Genomic DNA, 21,722 nt, shown 5'->3' on the forward strand with positions numbered 1-21,722 from the left:
TGTATCTACACCCATCAACTTCCCTCTCCTCTGCCCCCAGGTCTCCGTCCACACTGCCTCTCACACAGCTCTCCCCATTGCGTCTGCCCTCCCCCACCTCCAGTGGTACTGCCTGCATTATGGTAGCACTTCAAACCCCACCTTGTGCGTCTCCTCCCCCGCATTTACCCCCAACTCCTCCTATCTGCTCCCCCCTTCCTCCTCCTCCCCCCATCTGACCACCCCCCTTCCTTCCCCCCATCTGGCCTCCTCCCCCCATCTGGCCTCCCCCACATCTGGCCCCTCCTTCTCCCATCTGCTCCCTTCTCCTCCTCCCCCCACATCTGGCCTCCTCCTCCCCTTACATCTACCCTCTCCCCACGTCTGGCCCCTCCCCCTCCGGAAGCCTGCAGACCCAGCCCGGCACCCTTCCTTGATTCTAACGAGGAGTAATGGTCTCAAGTTGCAGTGGGGGAGGTTTAGGTTGGATATTAGGAAAAACTTTTTCACAAGGAGGGTGGTGAAACACTGGAATGCGTGACCTAGGGAGGTGGTAGAATCTCCTTCCTTAGAGGTTTTTAAGGTCAGGCTTGACAAAGCCCTGGCTGGGATGATTTAACTGGGGATTGGTCCTGCTTCGAGTAGGGGGTTGGACTAGATGACCTCCTGGGGTCCCTTCCAACCCTGAGATTCTAGGATTCTAACTGATCTCCCCCACTTCCTTCCGGCGCGCGCGGGGGCTTCTGGGACATTTCCGCCTCTGCGACGCCTCCTCCCCTCTCGTGAGCGTCCGGATGCTGGAGGGAGCCCCCGGGACGCGCCTGGGGTGACGTCACCGCGCCGTCCACACCCCGGATGGGAGAACTCCCCGGTGACGTAAACGCTCCCGCTCTCCCCAACCCGAAGGACCTCGACGTGCCCCGCCCTCTCACACAGGAGTGGCACTCCGGAAAACCAATGGGCGCGTGAGACGGCTTCGGGCTGAGCGCCGTGCCCGAGGAGCGACGTTAGCGAGAGCCAATGGTGGTGACGGGTGTGGCAGCCCCGCCTCGCGGCTGCCCGACCGCCCGTCCCAGGTTAGGCTGCGCCTGTCAGTGGGGGCGGCGGGATGGCGGCGCTTTACGCTTGTACCAAGTGCCACCAGCGCTTCTCCTTCGAGGCGCTGAGCCAGGGGCAGCAGCTGTGCAAGGTCCGGGGGGATGGGGGACTTGGGGGGTCCATGGGAGGGGAGGGGGGATTGGGGGAGTCCTGGGAAGGGATGGGGGAGGGGATTGGGGGAGTCCTGGGAAGGGATGGGGGCATGAGGAGGGGATGGGGGCAGGGGGAGCCCTGGGAAGGGATGGGGGCAGGGGGAAGGAATGGGGGAGGGGATGGAGTCACGGGGAGGGGATGAGGCCCTGAGAGGAGTGGGGGAAAGGATGGGAGGCCCTGGGGGGAGGGGATAAGGGATTGGGGGAGCCCTGAGAAGGGATGGGAGGAGTGAAGGAGGGGATGTGGCCCTGGAAGGGATGGTGCCCCCTGGGAGGAGTAGGGGGGGAAATGGGGGCTCTGGAAGGAGTGATTGCCATGAAGAATACTTCTGCTTTGTCCAGGGTGTTCTGTTGTTGTGTTTGGGGGGGACTTTTGAGTCTTTGGGGAACGTGTGTGGTAGAAGCACTAACTCTTCTTTTTGCTGTAGGAGTGTCGAATCGCGCATCCCATTGTCAAGTGCACGTACTGCAGGACCGAGTTCCAACAGGAAAGGTAAATTTCTGCTAAGCTTAAACACTGGACAATAAAAAGTAGTTGGCATCTGCTTCTTTAATACACATCCAAAATAGTCCCACTTCAGCCTCTTGATTCTCTCATGGTTCCTTTTTCTATGTGTGAATTTAGCATTTATTGACAGCCCTGGAAGCTGAAATTTTCCATAGACTATGTACAGCAGAAGCAGTACCAGTACAAGCTTCACACACACTGGCCCACTAAAGTATCTTAACCCTGATCTTTAGGTGTCCCCCGTAAAGACAAAGGAGACAGTTTGGTGGCTTTGGGAGTTCTGCTGAGAAAAGCGAACCTGGTATGTTAATGCCAGTTGGGGCAGGGTTTGTAATGTGGGAACAAGACTGAGAGCTACCAAACTAATTTCACATAAGCCAATGAGCAACCATCTGTTGGTAATAGCTTTGGGTAACTAGTGGGCTATGCTGTTTATGAACTGGCAACCTAAAGGTGAAAGGCTTCATATCCTGTTACCAAAGCCCTGAGCCATCCTTTTTCTTCGCTCCTGTTTTCTGTTGCAAAATGTTCCTGATACTAAACTCCTGTCCTCCTCTCCTTCCACTGGTGATTCTTTGTGTCCGTAACCCATATGCCATTTGGTTACAGCAGCCCATTCCTTGAAACCCTCATCATGCCCCTTGTGTTGCGCCTTCAATGATCCAGCACTCTGTCATATGTCGTCTGAGTGCTTGTAGGGGGGCCAGTGTTGTGCCCCTTGATGAGGCTCTAATCATAGTCCCAATCTCTGTCAGGCAGACGCATTCTGTGCTCTTGATTTTGCAGCATGATGTGTGGCATTTCTTCCTGGGCGGTGCTCAGCTGTATCTTTCAGTGAAGTGCCTGAGTGCTCCTGGAAGCTGTTCCCCTTCTGTGTTTTGGCATGCAAAAATAATTCTTATTCTCTATGCTGTAGCGTAAATACCTGTCTTGTCCTTCTGCATTTGCAGTAGTAAACATGGTTTTCTGCTGGTTTTAATTTCATTTTTGTGAATATATGAAGAAGAGGGACCAATGATCCCAGCAGCCACTGAGCATATTTCATGCAGGCAGTGTGCAAGGTAGTTCCCTGTTTTCCATCCTGCGGATTGGGGTCAATGAACCTCAGTCCTAATCTGCATCAACCCTGCTATTTTAGTGCTTGCCCTCTCCGGTACTGAGATTATCACTCGTGCCGAGTCATGTAGTTTGATGCTGGTTAAATGTCTGCTGCAGATTAGCTGGTGACCAACTAACTCATTTTGTTGGTGACCATAATCCCAATTGAGCAAATATGTGCGTAAATTAAAGGCTGAGGTCTTAATTAAATTAAAGGGGCTGCCTTATGAAAATGCCGTCTTTCAATAATACCTCACTGTGGTAGATTATCATCACCAGGCAGGGGTAGCAAATACATTTTATATAAAAGCCACTAGTGAACATGAATACAAAAATCCTGCCAGGAGAGTTGTATGGTTAGGGGAAATTTAGCGCTCAAGCACAGAGGGCTTAATCTGTACCCAGATATTGCTGACACAGTTATACTTTATTCTTGCTTTTTCTTAATGTTTTGTTTTAATAGCAAAACCAACACAATATGCAAGAAATGTGCTCAGAATGTGAAACTCTATGGAACGGTAAGTGCTGGGGACTGTCCCGTCCACCCTCATAATTATAATGCTATTTCCATTGTCTTTCATCCGAAAACGTGTAACAGCCTGTCTGTATAGGGGTTACCTCACACACTACTGAAATGCAGTGCCCTTTTGGGTGAAACATAAGACGCTTTTTTGTGGTGAATGGCAATACTTCACATGAGTTTAGGACAGCAAGTGACCGATCCCATATCCAGTTGAAACTAAATGGGGGATTTAGGGAAATCAGAATGTGATAACCTAAATTGAAATTTGACCAGGAAGTTGGAATAAACATTTCTTCCCTTTAGGATGAGGTTTGAAGCTTAGGTCCTGACCACTTGTCATTAAAGATCCCATGGCACCTTATGCAGAAGTCGGTATAAGTTCAGGTATCCTGGCCAATCACATATACTGCAATTAGTAGTTTGGATGCCTGATCCCTGGTTTATCTAGCTCGGTGGTCTCCAAACTTTTTGGATCGTGCACCCCCAGGGCCAGCTCTAGGGATGCAAAAAAATAAGAGCTGCCACCGGCGTGCTGCCGAAGACGGAGCAGGGAGAGCTGAGCTGCCGCCGGCGTGCCGCCAAAGAATCAAAGGTCCAGGAGCGCTCCTCCTGCCGCGCACCCCCCACTTTGGAGACCACTGATCTAGATACATGCACAATTCTTGAGTCCCTATGAAGATGGGACTGTTTGAGTGATAGAAAAACGCACATGTGCCACGTATTTACAAAGCATTGCTAACCCGTACTGTATCTGTCCTTCTTAAAGCCCAAACCATGCCAGTACTGCAACATAATAGCAGCATTTATTGGCAACAAGTGCCAGCGGTGTACGAACTCAGAGAAGAAGTATGGGCCACCTCTCTCCTGTGAACAGTGCAAGCAACAGTGTGCATTCGACAGGAAGGATGATAGAAAGAAGGTGAGTTTCTATGTAAAATGGGGCTGGAAAGGTGAAAGAACTAACCACAGTAATAGCCTATTCATCTTCTGCACCGAGTCACAGGATTTCCGCAACAGTAACGTGTCGGCTATAAAGTATTTTCTGGCCAGCTCAAGAATTTACATTTGCAATGAGAGATGTTAAAACACTAAGTTCATTGGATTGCTTTATATTTTCAGCACCATAGTTCCTTGGTCAGGTCTTTTTCTGAACTGGACTTAGTGTAGGTGCACACACAAGTGAGAGGGGACCCCACTCCAAAATGGGTGGTAGAGATAAAGGGAACTTCACGTACTGTGAATTGTCCCAAAGGTAAGCATATGCATAAGTCTTTTAACATGGGCCCCAGGCCTACAGTTTTGGACGCTGTATAAGTAGTTCCCACCATCTGGACAGAGCCCCTTAGAACAGTAGTTTTCAATCTTTGGTCCATGGACCTGTTGATGTCGGCCAGTCTATGTCTAATCCTCAAGGTTGTTGAGGTTGTTGTTACGATAGGACAGTGGTTCTTAACCTGTCGGGGTCCGCAGACTATGCCTAAGATTTCCAAAGGGATCCGCACCTCCATTCAAAAACGTTTAGGGGTCCACAAATGAAAAAAGGTTGAAAACCACTGAAACAGAGTATTAGTGTTCGGGTTCCTAAAGCACGTGCCTTCGAGTCCAGGTGTTGACCTTTGTGTTTATAAAAATCCGAATTGCACAGGATGTGATTTCTTGCTCTAAAATGTCATGGGGAACATGTGATATAAACAATCCGAGAAGTGTCAGCTCAGAACGGATGGTAGCTGTGCCAAGTTTTTATCACTGTGACTTGCTGGCTGCATCGCACTGGCAGTGTTGAATGCAGTCAACACCTTTTCTAACCACATCAGGGACCCCTTGAGTCACTGCATGTGTGTTGTTTGTGACGGCATACCTTGTGTCTGTAAATCCTGAGCATGGCTGATCTGAAGTCGCCATCAGGCTACTTGTCTACTCTGTGCTTGGGATGTGGGGAGGAAGCGAGAGAAAACCCTCTGACTCCCAACTGGCCTTTCAGGTGGATGGGAAGCTGCTGTGCTGGCTGTGTACGTTGTCCTACAAACGGGTCCTACAGAAGACCAAAGAGCAACGCAAACATCTAAGCAGCTCTTCACGGACGAGCCTGCAAGAGAAGGAGCAGTTCAGCAGGCTCAGCAGTGGCAGCCATTACAACAGGTAACCTGCGTGTAAATGCTGCGAATAATGCTCCGTCGGAGCACTTCCCTCCTGCAGGAGGGCTGCCTGCTCCAAACTCATCAGACCCACTTCCAGCAAAAGTGGGAGAAGTGCCTTGGACCTCACTACTGCGTAACTGGGGTGACTTTTAACATCGTTATGCATCTTTTTGCGTAAAGCCTGGGTAATTCTGACTTAATGAATATGCAAATCCAGTAGTTCTAACCTAAACTCCTAATAGTGTCACAACACTACTCAGTGAGATCTGTTTTACAGAATGCTTACTGACACGCTGTTTTCTCAAATAATTAAAGCTGCATTTGTCAAATTAATGACAGAAGTGCATTAATTCATTCAGTAGCCTTGCTCTTCCAGGTGGCTGAAACTGGGATATAAAAAAGTGAAATGACTTGTCCCAGATAACACAGCAAGTCAGTTGGCAGAGCTAGGACTCCTGACTCGACCACTAGACATGTTTCCCCAGCATTCAAAATTGACTGACTCAGATCAAACACTGCAGCTGAGATCACCTAGGAGACTCTTGGTGATGATCCCTAGTTTGAACATCTGGGGGCTGCTGCTCAGGTATTCTCAGTGGGGATTTAGGATGAGCTGATCCTTTTCTGTGCATTGTGGAGTGTATTACAGTTCTTGTTGACACTGGGTCAACTTAGATTTATCTTTAAATATATGGTTTTGGACATAGAATGTTCATGTGCCCAGAAGTTTGATTGGCACATTGTATAAAATAAACTCTAGTTTCTCTTTAAGGAATTATCTTTTATTTGGCCATCACTATGCTTGGAGCTCTCTTCTCTCTAAGCTTGTTGTGAGTGTGCTTTAGTGGGAGGTGGTATTTATCTGTGCCTCTTTCTTGTTTCCGGACAGTCTCTGATTCACAGGCCTTTTAGGTTCTGACATGTATCTTCATTGTTTTTCCTTCATAGCCAGAAAACCTTATCCACCTCCTCTATTCAGAACGAAATTCCAAAGAAGAAACCCAAGTTTGAGGCCATATCAGCCAATGGTGACAGGTGAGCCAGTTGGTTGGGAAAGATGCCAGTGGGTGGTCTCATTTAAGTTTGTGTAAGAGAGAATTCAGTGCAATTAGCAGGATGCTTATATGACAGAATGGGGCTCTCAAACATTGGTACTGCAAGGGCTGCATTAGCAGCTTTCTGGGACCCCACAGGCCAAGCCTACCTAGCACCTAAATGTACACTTGAAAATCAAAAGATGCCCAATGTTTGTACCTACTAGAAACTGCTTGTTGGTTGAGTTCACCAGCAGTTACAACCTGCAGCCTGGATCAGCTTTATCCTCACCCTGCAATGACAGGGGAAGGGTGGCCACTGGCTGCGTGATGGGCTCTGGTCTGCAGTTTGGGCTAGAACGTTATCTGTTAGACTGAAAGCTAGGCTGCAGTCAGAATAAAGAATAGAATGCAGGGAGACAATCATTAGATGAGAGAATATAGAGAGAAGTCTTATCTCCCCCCTCTCCTGTGGGAGGAAAAGTGATAAACAGCTTCCTCTGAACACAGTGGACCTGATTCTGCCACTGCTATATGCATGCAGTTCCCATTGACATCAGAGCTTGCATGCAGCAGAACGGACCTCACTAGCTATATAAGGAGAGAGTGAGATGGATATTTTTTTTTTTTACACTCTTGTACATGCATATTTTCATTCCTCCCTTTCCTCTCTGATTCTCAGCGTTCCTTCCTCTCCCGAGATGCTTTGCCCCCCTACCCAGAGTGCCCCGTCCGTGTTGGTGCAGTGGGCTGCTTCCCAACAGAGTCCCGGTGCCCATCATTATCCTGTTTCTCAAGGCACTGACGTCCTGAAGTGAGATCACCTATCGTTTTTTCCCACCCCCGGTTGCCCTCCTGCCCTGGAAATTGTCTCACATATGGAAAGTGTCCCCATCGATGGCTCTTCTTCCAAACTGCATTGAATTGGGAATATAGAGCACAGCGTAGGCTCATTAGTGCCAGAGAGTCTTATTAAGTCTGTTGAAGTCACTGGTAAAGTGCTCACCGTCCATCTCAATTGTTCATCATTTAACTCCAAATCACCTCTGTCCTAAGGACACCTGTTAGCCCATTGTCTTTGGCTATTGAAGTAAGAAATGCCAAAGCATGAAACTGAGTTTAAAGAATTCTTTAAGGTGTAGCGGTTGCACCATTCTTTAAACGGAATTTAATGCTGATTGGCAGGAGACTGAACACCACCTCCCCCTGGCCAGAGCAGGTACAGCACAAGCAGTAGTGCTGCAAGTTGCCCTCTACCAGTGCACCTCAACTTTGACTTTTAGGGTGCGCTATTCCATCTGTGGCACCTCTGCTGAGGCTGCCAGCCGTGTTGTAGGTCAGTGCCACTTGTGACGGTAGAACTTCTTAAATATCTGCTTGCTAGGAACGGGAGCGAGCTCCTTTAATTCATTTCACATAAACTACCGAGTAGCCATTATCCGGTAACCAACCTTGCTCACACGTTATCTGGAAGCAAAAAGGCTCCGTGCCCTAATACGAATTCCAAGTCATCCATTCAAAAAAAAACTTAGCAAATGATAAATAAATCAGATTACTTCATTTCAGTTTACTCTTGTACCATATCTTGTTCTCACTTGAAAGCCCTGGTAGGCTGTGATCCTCTCCACAAACTTCTCTAGTCTTAGGGAAATCCCATTAATAAGTTATACATAATTATAGCTGCTGCTCCTAAGTTCCAACGGTGGGCTGTGTGTTGTCCAAGACATAAGTTGCAGCCATTTTAAATCTATGTGACTCTGTTGCTGTGGGGCAACAGTCACCCTTAGTGGCTAGTGAAGTTTAATCCTGGGGCTGTATTTCCTTGTAGATGTTCAAAACAGTAGTTAAATTCTATGATGCAGCTGCCCCTATCTTTAACTTAGAGGTGTGGCCCACAAAGACTGCTTCTACATGGGCGACCCCTCTGTGTTACAGCTGAGGGCAGCTGCATCTTTATGCAGAGTAGGTGCTAGCCTTGGGCTCTAGGCAAATTGCCAATGCAGCCTAGGCAAAATTGGTGTGTTCTTGGGCTCAGTGACTTGGTAGCAACCCCTTCGTGGTCCAGCTTATCTCTACTCTTCACCTTTGTTGGCTTTCCATCCTGGTGGATGCAGATGGGTACTCCTCTGGGCTTCATAGGTTCATGCTTAGTATCTCTGAGTTGATGATTATCATGTTCTGTCACACGTGTATTGGGGATTGTTGACTGACATTTGAATTATTTATTTTAAAAAGTCTCATTCTGGAGTTTTTATGGTTAATTTGGAGGGTGAATTCTACTGCACAGGGAGCGGAGAGGCTGACTGCACTGGCAAGAGCTGGGCATAGCATAGGCTGAAGTTAGGTACCATCACCACCCAGCTCTGTCAGGGCAACTCAACAGTGTCCTGCAACAAATTCTACCTTACCGAGTCCCACAACTCTGACGTTGGACTCACTCAGTTCACTGCTCTTCCACTCGTGGGTCCCAAACAGCTCTAATGGTGTGTTTCCCACCTTGACTTGAGCACCTGTTGCTAGTCCAATCCTGAGCCACCTCAAACAGGTGTGCCAGAGCACCTCAATCCTGGCCCACTGCACCCAGCCCATAGCTTCTTCCTGAATAGAGGCTACCAAATGTGTGTCACGGTTCAGGTCAATTGCACCTGTATTCTCCCTCCATGATTCCTTAAGAGCACTGACTCTAGGCTCCCAACTCCACAGCTGTCACCTCTCTTGGGCAGAGACCCATGTCTTTCTCCTTCCTGACTGGGTTTTGCCAGGCTGCACAGTTCCCTGCCTTCACTGTGATATCCCCAGCAAGCCAGGCTGTCTAACCAGGTCGGCATCTGCATTTTGCTCGAAGGTGAAAACATTACAGAGAAAACACATTAAGAACAATAAAAGAACCTACATGCATGCTAATAAGCTTACCATAGATCACTCCCCAATTCCAGCAGAGTCTCTGGTAGGAGTTTTCCCCATGGTTACAAGTTGATAACAGCCTTAGCTCAGAACTAGCACACTCGTGAATAGTTTCGTCTGTTCTTTCCTTGGGCCTTTGATCTTGAGACTCTGGGAAAAGGTGATCAGCAGACAGTAGTCCTCTCCTGGGGCATAGCTTTAAAAGGCTGGGGTTTTGCATTGTGGTGGTAGGGAATTTGCATTCATCTCCCACTAGAGATTCCCCTGGCGAACCACTTTGTCCCAAAAATTCTTGTCAAGTACATTGTTCACATGGTTCACATAATCTCTTTCCCCAAGAGAGGTTACATGCAGTCCCAGTCCACGATAATACATAATCTTTGCATTTAATACAATGGACTCCCAAGTTATTTAAACTTAATTCAATAAGGTTTTTCAAGGATATTGCATGAAATTGCCATATTTGTCTCAATGTGGTCTTACGATATAGACAAATGTTCACAGTGGATTAGATTAAAACACCCGCACTCCCTTCACTTGTGACCACTGAAGGAGTCCAGTTCCAAGACATGAAAAGCTGACTCACTATACCCCTGGGCCATCTCTTTAGCACAGAAAGATCATAAAAACCTCTATCTGATCCTTGTAGGTGAGCCCTAAGACGCAAATTTGTTCACCCATATTGTCCTGAGGGAATACTGAGCAGTAAATTCCATTAAATAAAAATATTCCCACATGCACAAAATTTCTGTGCTTATACTTAAAGTACTCAGTTTGCAGGCATGGAGAGGGTGGTTTGGGGTGAACTGCTTCTTCTTTGATGTAGTTAAATCAACCTTAGGCCAAGCTACTACTTCCGTTTAGAAAATATTTGTTTAGGCAGATTTTTCATAGTTGGGAAGAAATTTCTAAGTTATTTTTAGTGTAATTTGAACATTGACCTTGACAACGTCCCTTGACAACCAGTCTGACTTTAGTAGCAATGTCTCCAAACAACTGAGACATCATCCCTGAGAAAGGCATTGGTTGTAGGAAAGAGTGTCACCCCTGAATTGGGCCCTCCCTAAAGTGTGCAGGGATCATTGTACCACAGTTTGTATATGTCAAGGGTATATTTTGGTTGGACTTCTGAAGAGGCTCTTTTTTACCAAAAAAAAGTGATTTATTGTTTGTTTTTCAGTTTTATTTCTAATTTTGTAGCTAACTTTGTAGCTTCCATTCCTAACTTGAAGTTAGGGTTTGAGATTCACTCAAGACAGGGAAAAGAAACCCTTCTCCTATTGACATGACTTTAAAAAAGTACCCTCTCGTTTTTTTTTCCACCTTGAAGTAATTGCAGAGACATGTTACAGCAGTTGGATCTCTGAGTACCAACTGTATGCATCCGATGAAGTGAGCTGTAGCTCACAAAAGCTTATGCTCAAATAAATTGGTTAGTCTCTAAGGTGCCACAAGTACTCATTTTCTTTTTGCGAATACAGACTAACACTGCTGTTACTCTGAAACCTGAGTACCTGATTATGCACACAGATGAGATAGGCAGATGCCTGGCCACTCTGAAATATACACGCAGTTTGCACCTGCATAATTACCCCCCACTGTCTGTTTCTAGGCACCAAACTCAAGGGTGAGTTGAGGCTCTTTTTCCGTTAAGGCCGTCTGTCTTTACTTGTGACTTGCCAATATTTGTTAATGATGCAATAGGATGAGAACCTCTCTTTAAAACCGTCTCAAAATCTCTCCCTTTAGTTCTCTGCTGAGGGGAGCAGATGGGTCTTTCTTCCAGTCTCCTCTTCTGCCTTAATAAGTTTTCTTGGCCAGGAGCAAACCAGGGAGTGCAGAATTTCATGAGTGGGTGGCCATGGGAAGTCTGAATCTCCTGGCAATGTTTATTACCTTGGGATACAGCGGAGGATTCATGAAGCAAACTTGGAACCATTAGTGATTATCTTCAAGAACTCTTGGAGGACAGGTGAGGTCCCAGCGGACTGGAGAAGGGCAAACATAGAACCTATCTTTACAAAGGGGAACAAAGACCAGGGAATTAGAGACTGGTCAGCCTAACTTCAATATCTGAAAAGATACTGCAACAAATTATTAAACAATCAATTTGCAAGCACCTAGAGGATAACAGGTCGATAAGGAGCAGCCAGCATGGATTTGTCAAGAACAAATCATGCCATATCAACCACATTTCCTTCTTTGACAGAGTTACTGGCCTAGTGGATGGAGGGAAGTAGTAGATGTAATATATCTTGATTTTAGTGAGGCTTTTGACAGTCCCACGTGACATTATCACACACAAACTAGGGAAATGTGGTCTAGATGTAGTTACTGTAAGGTGGTTACACAGTTGCTTGAAAAGCTGTACTCAAGAGTAGGTATCGGTGGTTTGCTATCAAACTGGGAGGATGTATTTTATGGGGTCCTGCAAGGGTCTGGTACTAGTCAATATTTTCATTAATGACTTGGATAATGGAGTGGATATTCTACTTATAAAATTTGCAGATGACACCAAGCTGGGAGAGGTTGTAAGCGCTTTGGAGGACAGGATTAGAATTCAAAATGACCTTGACAAGTTGGAGAATTGGTCTGAAATCAACAAGATGAAATTCCGTAAAGACAAATGTAAAGTACTACTTAGTGCATTTAATCTTTTTTTTCCTCAATTACAAAATGGGGAATGACTGGCTCAGTGGTAGCATTGCTGAAAAGGATTCGGCAATTATAGTGTATCACAAAATGAATACGAGTCAACAGTGTGATGTGGCTGTAAAAAGTGCTAATATCATTCTGGGGTATATTAACAAGAGTGTTGTATGTAAGACATGGGAGGTAATTGTCCCACTCTACTCAGCACTGGTGAGACCTCAGCTGGGGGACTGTGTCCATTTCTAGGTCCCACAGTTTAGGAAAGATGTGGACAAACTGGAGAGAGTCCAGAGGAGAGCAACAAAAATAATAGGAGGATTAGAAAACCTGACCGTGAGGAAAGGTTAAAAAAAATGGGGCATGTTTAGTCTTGAGAAAAGCAGACTGAGGGGGGACCAGATAACAGTCTCCAAATATGTTAAGGGCTGTTACAACAATAGTTCTCCAGGTCCACTGAAGGCAGGACAAGAAGTAATGGGCTTAATCCACAGAAAGGAACAGAGATTTAGGTGAGATATTAGGGAAAACTTTGTAATTATAAGGATAGTTGAGCACTGGAATAGACTTCTAAAGGAGGTTGTGGAATCCCCATCGTTGGAAGTTTTAAAGACCAGGCTGGACCTTTCAGGGATGGTTCATGTTTCCTTGGTCCTGCCTCAGAACAGAGGGCTGCTCTTGATGACCTCTCAAGGTCCCTTCCAGCCCTGCTTTACTATGATTCTGTGTGCCCCTCGTTTGGCCAAGGAATGGAGTAGGATAGGGAAGGGCTTACTTGTAAACAGGCAATTCAGTGAAGAAACTTTGCTTTCCCCCCACAGAGAGTATCTTAGTTTTAGCTCTCCTCTGCTCCCTCTCTCCCTCAGTATGTCTGTGTGGTGTGTGGAAGCCTGAAGCTCTTGTTGAGAGAGTGGAGATGCTAAGAGTGACATTACTGCATTGTGCATATGTATAAAGGTGCTGGAGGCTGCTTTGCTTCCCTCACTCAAATCTGGTACCTGTGTGTCATATTGCAGAGAAGTAGCACATTACAACGTTCTGGGATGCAGGCTCTCGTTAAATGCTCCGTATAGACAAAGACTGGCCATGTAGAACATTATGGGTGTTAACCCCAGCCAGCTGACATGCAGTTAAATACATCTTCTTGTCAATACCAAGCATTCAACATCATGTTAGTTAACGTGTTCTGTGACAATAAGACACTCTAATGCAGATAAACCCCCACAGATCTGCAGTATTAAGCTTCCGTTTCCTCCCTGGCCAGGATTTCTTTCCCATCCCAGCATGTCCTGTTACTTTTATGACCTGCACAACTCCATTCATTGAATTTCTCCCTTTGGATTCCCAACAGGGACACTTCTACCCCACACACACCACGTAAGGGAGGAAAAGCCTTTCTCCATCACATCCCAGAGACCCTGTCATTCAAACTATGTCCAATTAGATTCTGTCTTTTCAAAGTACTGAAGAAACTCCCTTGGGAGGTAGGCAGCAGATATTCTTACTCCCATTTTACAGATGTGTAAACTGAGGCACGGGTGACTTAACTTGTCTCAGGCCACAGACTGAGTCAGTAACAGTTACATTAATAATCTGGTGATCGTTGGCTGTCAGTGCACTAGGCCACACTGCATTTGCCTTAGACTCTACCAATACTAGGGCCGAATGCACAGTCCAAATATATGACAGGTTTCAGAGTAGCAGCCGTGTTAGTCTGTATTCGCAAAAAGAAAAGGAGTACTTGTGGCACCTTAGAGACTAACCAATTTATTTGAGCATAAGCTGTAGCTCACGAAAGCTTATGCTCAAATAAATTGGTTAGTCGCTAAGGTGCCACAAGTACTCCTTTTCTTTTTCCAAATATATAGTCCAGGTGAGATACTTGCATTATTTATTATTAATTTTCAAATAATTTATACAGCAGCAATAGCATGTAATATTGGCAAACTATTCCTTAGCACCAAGGGGTAACTGTTAGACATATTGTAAAGACAGACTAAACAGTACAGAAGGTGGTGTCTAGGTAGATAACTTGTGGAAGGGACCATCTCTTTGTTCTGTGTTTGTACAGTGCCTAGCACAACGGGGGTCCATGACTGGGGATCCTGGGCATTCTTGCAATACACACAATATGCTTTACCAGAGACAGGGACTGTGTGCGTCTTGCCCAAACAAGCTGTCAGCCAGCCAGCTAGATTCATAGTGTCTGAGGGTGTGTCTGAGGAAGTGTATATCTTCCTTTCACTCTTTTTCTCTTCCTGAATAGTCTTTGATGTGGTAATGAAGCTTTTCTCCAAATCATTGTGCCATGGCTGGAATTAAAATACAAAAAGCCCAATGCATCTCTTCCTGTTTTCCCCTGAGATAACTTTGGCTGTAACCTCCGTGTGCTCTTTCTATTGTTTGTTTAAGTTAGGGGGTTCATTTGTTACTTTTTCCTGTTCCATTGTTTATCAGGGCCCTGATTTGCATTTAGTGAAAGGTTTTCCCCCCCACTGCCATGGACTCCCTGTGACCTAAAGAGGGTTCCTAGGTGATTGCATAAAGTTTCATTAACTCATTGATTGCTTTTCCATACCTCTTGGTTTGAAAATGGATAGTTTCCATGCAAGTAAAGTCTCAAACACTAATGGTTGAAAACATCCCTAACAGTCTCCCATCCTTTCTTGCTGAACGCTTAATATTAAACTTGTCAAGATACAAATTGTATTGCATATCAGGACATCAGCGATCCTGCTATGTGACTATCTCTGAATTCCCATGGTGTCTGGTTACAAGGTTATAGGTAACTTATGTAGCCTTTGAATGGATGAGGTTATTCAGTTGTCGCTATCTGCGATGTCATCTGTGAAAGGGCTTCCATGTACTGGTGAGTAGAAGAGTGTGTGATGAGATTCTATCTCTTCTCTCTCTTGCAGCTTTTCTCCAGACCTTGCCCTGGACTCCCCTGGCACGGACCACTTCGTTATTATAGCCCAGCTGAAGGAAGAAGTGGCCACTCTGAAAAAGATGCTGCACCAGAAGGATCAGATGATCTTGGAGAAAGAGAAGAAGGTACAGCCCTGGACCGCTTCCACACAAAAACTGCAGAGTGAATTATGAGCCACTTACTTAAAGGTCTTTACCTTGCACATTTGTACAGTGTCTGTCTGTTAGCCTTGTGGAAACCAGCTAACTCTCAGGTGGGTGTTGTCTGCAAGCTGGTTAATTTCCAGGGTTAAAGAGCCAGGCACTGTGGCAGGAAGGAAGGTGGCTTTCTGGCTGTTTGGAGGTGGGTGGGCCAGGATTGCAGAGAGGAACAAATTCTGACCATCCACTGCCACACAATGAAGATTACCCCTTTTTCCTTTGCCTTGTACTCCCAGTATGCCCAGCCTTATGTGCTGCCAGTTCTTGATGACTGCTGGAGTGCAAGAAATGGCAGTAGGCAGGTAGGTTGCATGTGGGGTTGAGTCCAAGAAAGCCCATAGCTGCTCTGTGTGCATAGGTAGAGCAGGCAACGCTCAGACAAGTCTCAGTCCCAACCTGTGGCACCCCCTGCTTTGGCACTTCTGAGTCCCAGGCAGCTCTGCTGACGCACCTCAGCTCTGGCTGCTTTCACAGCATGGTGTGAGAATCCTCTTTCTTACTCAAAGTATTCCTAATAATAGTCACACCTTACTTAGCACGCTACAAATGTTAATTAATCCACTTCCACAAACCTCGTTATCAGGTGGGTAAGTATCATTATCTCCATTTGACAGAGAGAGAAACTGAGGCACGGAATGGTTAGTGGCCTATTGGTGCTCAGCAGGGCAGAAATGAATAAGAGCTATCAGAGCTCAGCCCCTCTGAAAATCAGGCCGCAGATTAATTGCCCAGAGTCACAGAATTCACTGGGGTTACTAAAGATGCACCCATGCTGGGGCTCTGTCTGGGTCCCACCTTTGGTATTAGCCTCAGCTCTTGGTGCATGTCCTCTGGCCTGCAGTTGGGCAGTAAATGTTCTGAACCCTCCTTGGCCTACAGGATCGCAGTGTTAACCCACATGGTGCCTCTCTGAATGTGTTCCTTTCTCCAAGGTGACTTCTACAGAGACATTTTCTAGGGCAGGACATCTGTTCGGGGTGAAGGAATCTGGACACATCCCTTTTCTCCTCACTCATCCAAAAGCTGCTTGCTTGTTTCTCCTTAGATCACAGAGCTAAAGGCTGACCTGCAGTACCAGGAATCCCAGATGAGGGCAAAAATGAACCAAATGGAGAAGACACACAAGGAAGTCATGGAGCAGTTACAGGTGATGGCATTTCTATTCTAATGTGCTGGGTTGTGATCTTCGCAGGAGTGACTGAGAACACTGCCTAGATCAGAACGCTTCTCAGGCTTCCACCCACACAGCTCTGCTAATGCCTTTCAGTCCTGACCTGAAGTACTGCCTGTTCGAATAGGATTTGGCCCCCACACTGCTCTGCCAGTGCACCTGAATCCTTCTAGCCCCCCCTTGCTATTCTCTTCCTGGGCTCAGTTTTATTGTATCCTCTGCAAACTGGATGGGAACTTTATCAAAGTCAAGCTTGAACCCAGGTGTCAAGACTGTAAGGCCTATTTATCCACCCATTGCACCACCGAGCTCCTGATTTGATTTATTAGCTCAGTAGCCAAGGAGAACAAAGCCAAACAAACAAAGGGTAGTGCTTTTTGTTAGACTAAATAGATATAATTGTAAAGAAGTCTGTGAGCTTGTAGGAAATGTCCTTTTTTTTTGGTCGGGCCATGAAAACGGTGTATATCGGCAGAGGTAGATTCTGGTCTGCAGTAGGTCAAAAGGGAATTAGTTAAAAGAAAGAAATCGTATATGGGTGCAAAGTTCATCTCCTTAATTACTCTGTCTGGCATTTACAATCAGCTAAAGCTCTAACTATGAGGGGAAAAAAACAAAAAACAAAGGTGTGGATAAGACACAGCAGAAAATGTTCTTTCCTCATCACCACATGCCCAAGTTAATTATTAGGGTAGGACAGGTTTTTGTAGATTACAGTTGATGTCAGAAATCTATCAGTGCTTGTGAGTTCCTGTCCACTATGCAATTTCTAAAGTTGTCTTAAGTTGTTTCTTAAGTTATCCCAGGCTTCGAGCAGTCATGTTATGGATGGGATTGAGACACCTTCTTTTAGAACTGAAAAATTCGGAGGCTGGATGGCTTGTGGGCTGGTAATGGAAGTCAGAGCCCATAATCTCTTACGTTGTCTGCTTGAATCTTCCCAAGTGACCCAAAATTGTTCCCCGTGCAGGCTCTTAGGTGACTTGTGTAGAATGAGTTGACATTCTCATTCCAGTTCCTAGTAGGCAAATGTTCACGTTACATGTTGCCACGACTGGTTGCCTTTGTTGGCAGTTTCAGCAGAGAAGCCAAGGGGGACTGAGCTTCCTTTTATCTCTTGAGACAGTCCCTCCAGATCAGGGCAGAAGCACATCTGTCGGGCACAATGTGGGGAAAGCTGTCAATCCAACAACTTCCAATAGCACCAAACTTGCTCCATTTTAAAATAAAAGAAGTATCAAATAACTGAACTGGCTGGCCCTCGCATACCTGCCATTCCTGGGTGGAGAGGTGTGTGTGTTTTATACTTAGCTCTAAATGAGACAGCCCAGAACTTGGTCTTTCCAGTGTCTGAGTGTAAAACTTCAGCTAACACTGGCAGAGGTTTTGGAAACTCTTTTTCTCCAATGATTCCAAAATAAAAGTTCAAATGGTAGCAGTGATAGCAGGTACCTGGAAACGTTCATAAGATTCACTTAAAAAAAAAAATCTTAAATGTCCTGTTTTTTCTGGGGAAGCTCAGGTTTGTGTGGGTGCCTCTGTTCTTAAAAGCTTGAAGGAGGCAGAAGAAATTCCTTTCTGCTCTAGCACTGCATGCGTGTAGCATCCATTCTCTTGTTTGTAAGCCATCTGCCCAGGGCAGCTGGAGACTTGGCTCATACAAGTTCTCAGCTGTAGGCGAGGGTCATTCTAGCACCCTGCATGCCCACTCAATGCAGTTTGCAAACTGAACCAGAAGAGCCATGTCTGGCTTTGCATGCACACCCCTATCATTAGCTTGTGCTGTACCAACAAGATAAGCAGAAGGCCAGAGAGTTTGGAGAGAGGTGATTCAGAGGCTTCGTAGTAATACAGTGGAGCCTTTCACTTCTAGTTGCCTGGTTTGAAGCCAGTCTAAGTTAGTAGTGACTGAAAGTTGTTACCCGCTGGCTGTTTGGTGATTGATAAGAAATCATCTGTCTCATCTCTTGTTCACTGAGACCTGGATTCATGTCACAGAAATCACCAGTGCAGTAATGCTTCCTGGTGACATTGGCAGCCTCAGTAAAGAGGCTGGGAGTGAAACAAGCCAGGAATATTGATAGAGCCACTCACCCCTAGAGTTGGTCAGAGTTGAAGAGGATTTGGGGATTCAGTGTGGGGGGGGAGGGGGGGAGAGCTTGCACTGCCACTACCCATCCTGCACCTTGTTCTGTGGACTTTGGTCTCCAGAGCCGTTAATTCAGCATTTCTCACAAATAAAAAATGAAAGGGGATGGGGGAAGGAAAGGGAAGGGAAGTTTCTCAGGCAACTCCCAGTGGAATTGAAAGGGCCCTCCTCTCTTGTCTAATGAAAAATCACTTAATCTGTTGTGCTTCGTGATGGAAGTTGATTGCCTGCAGCACTTGGGAAGGAATTCCCCCCTTCTCCCATTTAGGTTGGTCAGGTACATTGGCATTTGCCTGTCTCTGCAGCGTCAGGTGTTGCCAGCTGGTGGAAATGGAATACTGGCCTTGCTGGTGTGATCCAGGACAGCAACTTCTACATCCCTTTTGGTCTGTACGCAGGAAGCCAGCTGTGCCTGTCCAGGTAGTTCTTGAGTAACAATGATCCACGCTATTAAAATACCCATTTTCACTGTGTTTCCAGGCCAAGAACAGAGAACTCCTGAAGCAAGCAGCTGCCCTATCCAAGGGCAAAAAGCCTGAGAAGTCAGGAGCAATAACCTCCCCTTAAAACAAAAACAAACTGGGAGCTTCCCCAGCATTAACCCAGGAGGCCTGTCTGTTCGGCTGGAATCCAACCTCAGTCTTGTTACTATCCTGTCGCTATGGACTCGATGGAACGCCTGGTGTGTGTTGCCTTTCAACAGCATGGTTGAGTGTGTCTGGTTTCAATATCTGTTGAATACTGTTATATAGTATAGTGATCCACAGGGAGCGGTGCCCCCACACATCTTGCTGTCCCCGTGCCCTGGAACGAATGGTCTCCAGAAGAGACCCTGTTTGGAAAACAGGTATTACCACTGCCACTTCCTACATTAGAAACCAGGGATCCTGTGATACTGGAGACCCGTCTCTGCAGTTTAAAATCTGCTGAGCTGAGGCACAATCCGTTGTTGGCTGGTTTTCAGGCTTACCAAGAGCTTTGGGGGCACGGTGAGAGCTTTATTTTCAAGTGTTTTGTTCCTTCTTTCAAGGGAAGCTCTTAAATCGTCTTCCCCAAAGGGAGCAGGAGGCAGCACGCCGATCTGCCTGGAGCGGTTACGCTACCTTTCAAAACCTGTTCCAGAATCCAGGCTATAGATTTCTCTTGGGTTTTTAAAATATTGGCTTGGCACACCTAACTGCCTGTTTTGATAACTTTTGGTTTGAGAGTCTTGCAGAATAATTGTGCATAATAACCATATGGTGGCCCTGTGGGGCTCTGGTTAGTGGCTTGGGCTAATCTAACTTCTCTGGCACGGCCTTCTGCAGTAAAGGCAGAAGGAGAGCTTAAGGCTGTATTAGACGCGCTCTCCCCTCCCAAGTCCCGGATCAAGTTGATCCTTCTATATCTTCTCCTCTCCACCCCACTTCACTAACGTCAGATGTTACAAGAAGTGAGTTCAGTCAGGTCAATAGTGACACAAAGTAGGAAGTGCTTCTTGGGTGCTGGGCAGAGAAGCCCCCAACCTCCATTCCCAACAAAAGCCAGCAGGATAAAAGAGCTGAGAAGGTTCTCTGCTTTTCTGAAACAATCTGACTTCAGAGGCAAAGAGGCCATAAACAGTTCCAGTAAGATCAGCTGGAATGTGTACTTCCAACCCACCCTCATTAGAGGAGAGCTGAGCTCTGCAGCTGTCTGAGCCCTGCCCTCAGGGCATCTCTTAGAGGGGGAAAAAAGCACTCTGCCATTAGGGGGAAATGCACAGATGGGCTCTCAAGTCAGCATGTTCCAGGCCAGGTTACTCCATGGAATCCCACTGGCCAGCCCTATTCACACAAGGTGAAGAGAGAGCTCAGGGGTTAGAGACCCTACCTCGGGGGGGAGTAGGGGAAGGAAACAACCTTAATGTAGACAGGCACCAAATGGAAAGAGATGAGACACTGACCCTTTGAGACAGGGCTAGCTGCTCCAGCTGGGTTTTTATTAATCTTTTAAGTAGAGAGTTGCAATTTTTTTTTAAGATGAATTTATTCAATGGCACTTTTCAGATGTTAGCTTTGAGCGTGGAAGAGCACACTGAAGCATCAGATACTGTCGTGTGGTTTTTGTTTTTAAAAAGACTTTAGGATGCTAAGAAATCTTTGCACTCTGCCAGAGTGTGACAGCCGGAAAAAAAAAAAAACAACCCACCTAATTTTATACTTCACATATTTTTAGAAAAAGTCTGAAATGTATCAATAGGATTTTTTTTAAAAATGGGGGCTTTGCTTCTTAGCTTCCCTCAGGACACAGAAATAATAATAGAGGGAGAAGGGCCTTGTATATACAATGTTGTTGTTTTTTTAATTGTGACACATTGATCATGCAACTGAGTAGCTGATGGTTTGTAGTAATAACGTTGTTTCTTTGTATGTTTGTAATAATGGAGATTTTAAAGGGATGCTTTGATTTGTACAAAACTCTGACAAACGTTAAAAGTGTTTTAAACAAAATCCTCTTGATCTGTGTGATATTTTATGTTTGCCTTTTTTGGGCTGAATCCCTAAAAGGCATCCTTAGCTCTCACCTGGGAATGATTTGTCTGCTGATCCTGGCTGTGCACCTGAAGCACAATGGTGTAGTGGTGCTACTCATGGGTGTGTGGGGGGTGTGGAGAATTGAACAGAATTTTCTTTAATTCGGCTTTCTTGTATTTTGGCTTCTATCTTTTAAATTCTCACAGTCAAGAATCAGTGTCACTTAACCAGTTACATCCACACACTTCAAATTTATCCCAGATGTGCCAGTCAAGAAGATCCTCATTCATTTTGCTTCTCCAACCAGAATTGCTTCATGAACCAAAACTAAACAGGGAACAGCACTTGATAGGAAAAAAGACTAAAGGGTAGATTTTTTCAAGGTACAATAACAGATGCTTAATGACCATTTGTGCCTCTCCTCCTAGATCATCTGTTAGTAGGGCTGGTCGAAAAAACACGTTTTTGGTCAGGAGAAATTCCAATTCCACAAAATTTAATCTGACAACTGAACATTTTCAATTTGGAAATGCTGTCACAGTGCACCGTGGGAGGAGCTGTGTGGGCGTCCCCTGTGTGTATTCTTCTCTATAGACTGGACATCCATGATGGGCTCTTAGAGGGGGAAGGAGGTGCACATGGGAGGTGTAGTCTGGCCACAGAGCCCAGCCTGTGGAGAACAGGGACATGAGGCA

The 21,722-nt window shown here is 45.9% G+C and overlaps 1 protein-coding gene across 2 annotated transcripts; it reads left to right on the top strand.

Moving 5' to 3' along the window:
- The first annotated feature begins 994 nt into the window (after positions 1-994).
- FAM76A (family with sequence similarity 76 member A) lies at positions 995-20,558 on the top strand. Of its 2 annotated transcripts, XM_073317442.1 has the most exons (10): positions 995-1,168; positions 1,658-1,722; positions 3,299-3,353; positions 4,125-4,277; positions 5,340-5,497; positions 6,445-6,531; positions 7,213-7,344; positions 15,002-15,137; positions 16,258-16,359; positions 19,013-20,558. In XM_073317442.1, exons 1-10 carry the CDS (start codon positions 1,088-1,090, stop codon positions 19,097-19,099), a joined length of 1,056 nt encoding a protein of 351 aa, XP_073173543.1. In that variant the 5' UTR covers positions 995-1,087; the 3' UTR covers positions 19,100-20,558. The 2 variants fall into 2 exon arrangements, with proteins under 2 accessions (XP_073173543.1, XP_073173544.1); XM_073317443.1 differs by lacking the exon at positions 7,213-7,344 and having other exon boundaries at positions 1,001-1,168.
- Positions 20,559-21,722: the final 1,164 nt, after the last annotated feature.

The sequence above is a fragment of the Lepidochelys kempii genome, chromosome 19 (genome assembly GCF_965140265.1).
Source record: "Lepidochelys kempii isolate rLepKem1 chromosome 19, rLepKem1.hap2, whole genome shotgun sequence".
Lineage (NCBI taxonomy): Eukaryota > Metazoa > Chordata > Testudines > Cheloniidae > Lepidochelys > Lepidochelys kempii.